Raw genomic sequence first — 5,436 nt, 5'->3', positions numbered from 1 at the left:
CCATAGTCAGGTACATGCATGGTTTTTTTCGGAATTTTTTGACAGGTTTTCGATTTGTTTTAATTTTTCGAAAAAACCGGGAGCAAATGCTCCCGGGAGCCAAAACGCCGCTCCCGTTATCTGTTGTCAATCTGTGATATGTATTTACTTCCAGTTTGAACCTAGAGTTTATTAATATCTGTCAAAAAAGAACTAGCTGTCACAAGTCACAGCATTAAATTGCAGCTTTCGCTCGAGCTATTTTGGTGAAGAATTCGACCATATTTTATCACTAGCATCTGTAGCTTCTGTGGTCACAAGAGTTAATAATTAGATGGTCAGTGTGTTTGTTAATCATCAACTTTTTTGAGTACACACTGATCCTTGGTGAAACTTTCAACGCTAACTGTTTTGCTGCGTAAAATGACAATTGTCCCCCAGAACTATCCAGTATTTTGAGAAATATAGGGGATTTTCCCCTGGTTTCGTTGAAACCCTAGAACTATCACCTCAACAGATTCTGCCCTCCCAAAACATTTGGTGTGCACATATCAGATTTCAAACTATTCCCATCACATCCCCATATTTATATTCTAAAATAAGATTAGTTCTACTCTCAGACTGTAACTCCAGTTAAATCCAGTGTAGCATTTCTTCATGATTCACCAAGTTGCCCAATTCATTTTTGCTGAGATATAAAACTGGCAACTTTCACAAATGCAACTCCTTTCCATACCCTATGCATTTCTCTTTCCGCAGTTCATGATTTTGAGCTTCCTTAATCAAATCTCCACAAGAAACAAATGGTCACCATCTTGAATTGCTGTTATATCATCAATTTCAGCAAAATCTCGATTGACCAGTTTCGTAGGAGAATAACTGGCAAACTTCTGGCCTACAGAAAAATTGCAGGATTAGTACATTGGCACTAGATCAGGGATTGCACCGTGTGATATAGACCGTACAGTACACCATACTGATGCCTGGGATTAGGCGTGTGGGGCCTTCACGTAATTAAGCTAGTATACAACTTCTGTTGATATTGAATGGAATAACAAATGAACTGAAAAACTCGAAAATTAAGCCAGGGCACAGCTCAATTCAGAATATATTCCAATACAATGCCAACTATTGAGCGACGGATACCAGATGCTTGTGGTTTTAGCTATTTGGGGTTTACACACACCATGTATGCCATTGGTTATCAACCTGGTATTGGAATCGAACTCTTATGGTAGCTAGGCCTGGCCCTGGGCTTTAGAGATATGGGCAACACCTAGCGTACTGGGCTAGGGTCCTGCTGCAGTGGCGTCCAGTTAAAAAAAACTTGTTGTAGGACTAGATCAACAAAGGTAAGCTTTAGTCGTACAGTTATAAGTAAAGCTTGGACAAGTTAACCTTAAAATATTTATTTAGCATGCAAGCATATTTAGGCCGTATGCATCTATCGATGCAAAGGCTGGGGCATAGCCCCCATTTCGAAAAACACTGATCTTAGACAGGTTATCAGATGGCAGGGGTGTTACCAACCGATAATGTGTAAGAAAGTTATGTTCTAGTTGTGATCTCGCATTATATTATTTCCTTCAGTTCTCATATCAAATCAAAGTCAGAATACTTTAGTGAAGTCTATGAGAAACCTAAGCATTCTCATATGTACTGACAAGCTGAATCCCTGTCTACATAGCTGATAAGCTATAATTCAGAAGAAGCAAATCCCTCTTGTACCAGAGTTTTATTTTTAACATCTGAATTATATACTGTAATATACTTACGAGCTATGCTGAATAGTTGATCCAGAGATCCTGGCAGATTTATGACTTTTGCACAGGGCACCGCCGAACTTTTGTTCTGCTGTGGGTGCATATGAATTGTCACTCTTTTTCTTTCTGAAACCACGGAACTATCTTCTGTGCATGAATGAGCGATCTCCTGGAGTTCTCTAGCAACTGGACATGTCTTTCTGAACCTATCATGAATCCCTCGATATTCTGTCATGAAGTTGTCGGTCAATATATGTTGATGTGCATCTACCTTTCTTATGTCTACAATCTGACTTGTAGAAACACGATTTTCCATACCCGCACCTTTATCAGGTAAATCATTGTTTCTATTGAAGAAACCCTGTTCAATAGTCTTGTACATTGCTCCATGTCTGTCTGATTCATTGAGTTCTTTACAACGTTCATCACTGCAACATGATGTTAATGTTTCTCTTTTTTTTGATTCATCCTTTACGTTGACTTGATTGGATATAGAACATCGGTTGTGCTCTCCAAAATTTTGACCCCCTTGACATATCTCCATCATCTTAGTAGGGAACCTTTGATCTGAGTTCATTTTCTGCCGAATGTACAACTTTTTTAGTTTCTGTTCTGTATAAACAACTAATTATCAAAACATGATGCCATAATGATAAAAATTGTGAACTCACCTGGTAAAGATTGTTCATTATAATTTCCTTGTCGTGTTTGTTTTCCTGCAAAATGTTTTTGAACTCTGTTGTGTGCAGCCTCAGTAGTTGTGAAACTCTGGATGTGCGGAAAGTAAACGGCTGGGGAGTGTTGCAAAGAGCTCCTATTTCACCAAATATGTCACCACCTGATAGTAATTTCTCAACCTGGATTTTTTAATGATACATATCAGATGGTGATTCACTATTCTCCTTAAAATATTATGATCATTTTTCACTCATACCTTTTCTCCTCCGCTAGTCATTATCCGCACTTCCTGCCAAATAGAAAAGGAAAATTTTCAATAGTATGCATAGTTGGAAGAAACTCTGGAATCGTGACAATCGTCAAATTTATAGCTGGGCTAACCACTGCTCCAGAAACTAATATGTAAGCATCTGTAGGTGTTTCGTTCTGGAGTATGACAGTTTCTTTTGGTGGGTAGTACTCTGCTTCCAGCGTGGTAACCTACATCCAGACGATAATTGGTTAACTTCCAACTGTTGATGATATTCATTGCACACTATTTTGCAGTTGCTCTAAAATAAGTATATAATTTCATGTTCATACCAATTGGAGCCTGCAAGTAAAGGAAACGCCATCGAAAAGATGTACTTTTTCTAGGACAGGGAGGAATAAGTGGCACGCTATGCTTGAACGGACTGCCTTGGGGAGACTATCCAATGTTTCCTTCTGTTTCAGCCCCTCTGTGTTATACCGTAAGCAGATATGAGCTAGCATTTCATCCCTAATTTGATCAGGTAACTGATTCCGTGCAGCAAACTGGGAGGCAGCATGGATGATATCTCTCTGCAGAGTTGAAGACAGGAAGGTTAGGAGGTATAAAACTCTATACGATACTCTTGGAACAAAAAATTCTTGCTTCTATCCATGTCAACGTACACATACAGGTGTATTTAGATACATAATATAATTAGCTAGAGTTTTCATGTGCATCTGAACATGCATGTCTTTGGGCCATTGGACATCCAAATCCAGGACATGCTAGTGACAGATGTATAAGCAAGGTATCATTTGAACCTATTCTCGCCTGCAATTTTTTAAGTGCATATGTGCTATGGTTCAGTCAAGTTCTCATTTAACTCCCCTTTGGGCAGATGATCCCACATAAACAAATAAGCTCTTACTTCCATTTTCTATTCCAGTCCTTTTGTAGAGCCAAGCAGGAATATTAATAATGCCGACAAAAATAAATCATGAAGGTATTTGGAAGAGAACGTACAAAGTTCCTGGTCCGGCAACTTCCCTGGACAACCAGGTTTGTCATGTTACCTATGAGGTATGCTGTCAATCCGAGGTTAAATAGCATGAAACATATGCAAAATGACATTTCTCTTGGATTCTCTGCATGGAGATCGCCATAACCAGTTGTTGTGAGTGTTGTAATGGACCAGTAAATTGCTGTCACATATCGAACCCATAGACTCTCTGATCTGTAGTTTGGTATTGCTGCTCCTATCCAGGTTTTTGACGGATCAGGGTATCTATCAGCTATTAAGTAAATGAAACATCCTGAACAATGTACTGCAAAAAGAGTAACCTGCAATTTTCACTTAAACATATATAAGTATGTTACATTCATCAGGGCAGTAATACACAGGAGAGCATGCAAACTTACAGAAATGAGTTTGGTGCATCTTATCCAGTAGTAGTTCAGCCGGATATCCTTTTCAAGCCTAGATGGGGCGATTAAACTTATATAATTTCCATCTCTCTTATTTTCAAGTTTCAAGTATACAAAGATATGTACCTGGCAAATAATGCACTGAGGCGCCGAAGACGCCATAATCGAAGCATGTTGAGTATCTTATAAGCAAGGCCATTTCCATGCTTGTTAAGGAGTAGCCCAAACGGTTGATATGGAATCGTTGAACATACGTCAAAAATGAACCAGGAAGAGAGATATCTGCATACAAGCTATAGTCAGTGCTGTTCAAATTGTTAACTTTGCACCTGAGCTTTACCATTCAGAGTGTAACAGTTGAGAATAGTCGAAGAGCAAGTGCCAACCTGGCTGCAATCCTTTTTGGATTATCCACTAGAAGATAAGACTTGCGATCGAGATATGCTAGAAAAAAGGTAAGAACAATATCAATTGCAAAGAAGCCATTGACAATGTTTTCGACGAGGAAAAGTTTCCACGAGAGATGTCTCAGAAATGCTAGTTCAAATGGGTAGATCCATGCTGAATAAACAACAAGCACAAGCAAGAATGTTTCCCAGGTCCTGCAGGCCCAGAAGATTGGAAATTATGCTAAGTATTTGTATACACATACATATATGATACAATAGAAAAGCAAAGAATGCGATTTACCTGTAACGCGCATCATAAGGAGAAATGATGAATTTTCTCAACTTGATAGATTGGTTTGCTCTTGCTCCCAGAGATGGGAGTAGGTCATTTTGAAAGATGTTGCTAACGTTATCCATTGGAGTTCCTACTTAGAAGCAGGATGTACCTAACTGAAGATCCTAGTTCCTACAGGCTGTTTGGATTAAGAGGATTATAGGTCGTACTATTCTGTGTTGAAGTATGGGCTGCGAGCCTTTGAAAGCAGAATAAATAAGAGTTTGGTACTTTGGTTTGGCTCCAACAAAGAAGAGGAAGGATCAAAAGTGAGATACTTGATGCTGACTTCAAAAGATAATGATGTTTTATCTGTTTCTTTTTTGTTCCTAAATGAAAGTTGACAAACAAGTGGCCTGGGACTACTGTTCGTTGTTTTGGTTGGTTAGCTATGAATGGGTTGTAAATGTTTTGATCTACCCACTACAATTATGGTCAGGGTTTAGGAGACTTGATTGACAGATTTTTGCAAAGTTGGATGTAATTAATTAAAAGCATGAAAACTTGAAGTTTAGAAGATGAAATATCATTTTATTTTATTTTATTCACTCATTTATGTTGTTTCAGTCTTCTACATATAAACTGTGGAGATAAATATCATGCTTTGCTGTCTACAACTCCAAATAATAAAGGCAT

At 38.4% G+C, this 5,436-nt stretch overlaps 1 protein-coding gene across 5 annotated transcripts; it reads right to left on the bottom strand.

Moving 5' to 3' along the window:
• Positions 1 to 358: 358 nt before the first annotated feature.
• LOC124661591 (potassium channel KAT2-like) lies at positions 359 to 5,060 on the bottom strand. 5 transcript variants are annotated; one of them, XM_047199469.1, is made up of 12 exons: positions 4,768 to 5,060; positions 4,464 to 4,679; positions 4,204 to 4,359; positions 4,072 to 4,129; positions 3,676 to 3,993; positions 3,003 to 3,242; positions 2,802 to 2,900; positions 2,677 to 2,709; positions 2,414 to 2,599; positions 2,061 to 2,322; positions 1,755 to 1,970; positions 359 to 874 (listed from the first exon to the last, which is right to left on the bottom strand). In XM_047199469.1, the coding sequence occupies exons 1-12, from the start codon at positions 4,881 to 4,883 to the stop codon at positions 762 to 764; spliced, it is 2,013 nt and encodes a 670-aa protein (XP_047055425.1). In that variant the 5' UTR covers positions 4,884 to 5,060; the 3' UTR covers positions 359 to 761. The 5 variants fall into 5 exon arrangements, with proteins under 5 accessions (XP_047055425.1, XP_047055426.1, XP_047055424.1 ...); XM_047199470.1 differs by having other exon boundaries at positions 2,067 to 2,322; positions 4,768 to 5,059; XM_047199468.1 differs by having other exon boundaries at positions 359 to 869; positions 1,755 to 2,322.
• Between the last annotated feature and the right edge of the window lie 376 nt (positions 5,061 to 5,436).

Source organism: Lolium rigidum, chromosome 6 (genome assembly GCF_022539505.1).
Source record: "Lolium rigidum isolate FL_2022 chromosome 6, APGP_CSIRO_Lrig_0.1, whole genome shotgun sequence".
NCBI classification, from domain to species: Eukaryota; Viridiplantae; Streptophyta; class Magnoliopsida; order Poales; family Poaceae; genus Lolium; species Lolium rigidum.
The sequence above is the reverse complement of the archived record's forward strand: the minus strand, read 5'-3'. Positions and strand labels throughout refer to the sequence as shown.

Excerpts from the sequence above, each read along its gene's own strand:
- LOC124661591 (XM_047199467.1), bottom strand. The coding sequence starts at position 4,883 with ATGGATAACGTTAGCAACATCTTTCAAAATGACCTACTCCCATCTCTG. Across the intron at positions 3,243-3,675 it reads GTTGCCGGACCAGGAACTTT|AGAGATATCATCCATGCTGC; the intron begins GTACGTTCTCTT and ends TCAACTCTGCAG. Across the intron at positions 875-1,754 it reads TCAACTATTCAGCATAGCTC|GCCAGAAGTTTGCCAGTTAT; the intron begins GTAAGTATATTA and ends ATTTTTCTGTAG.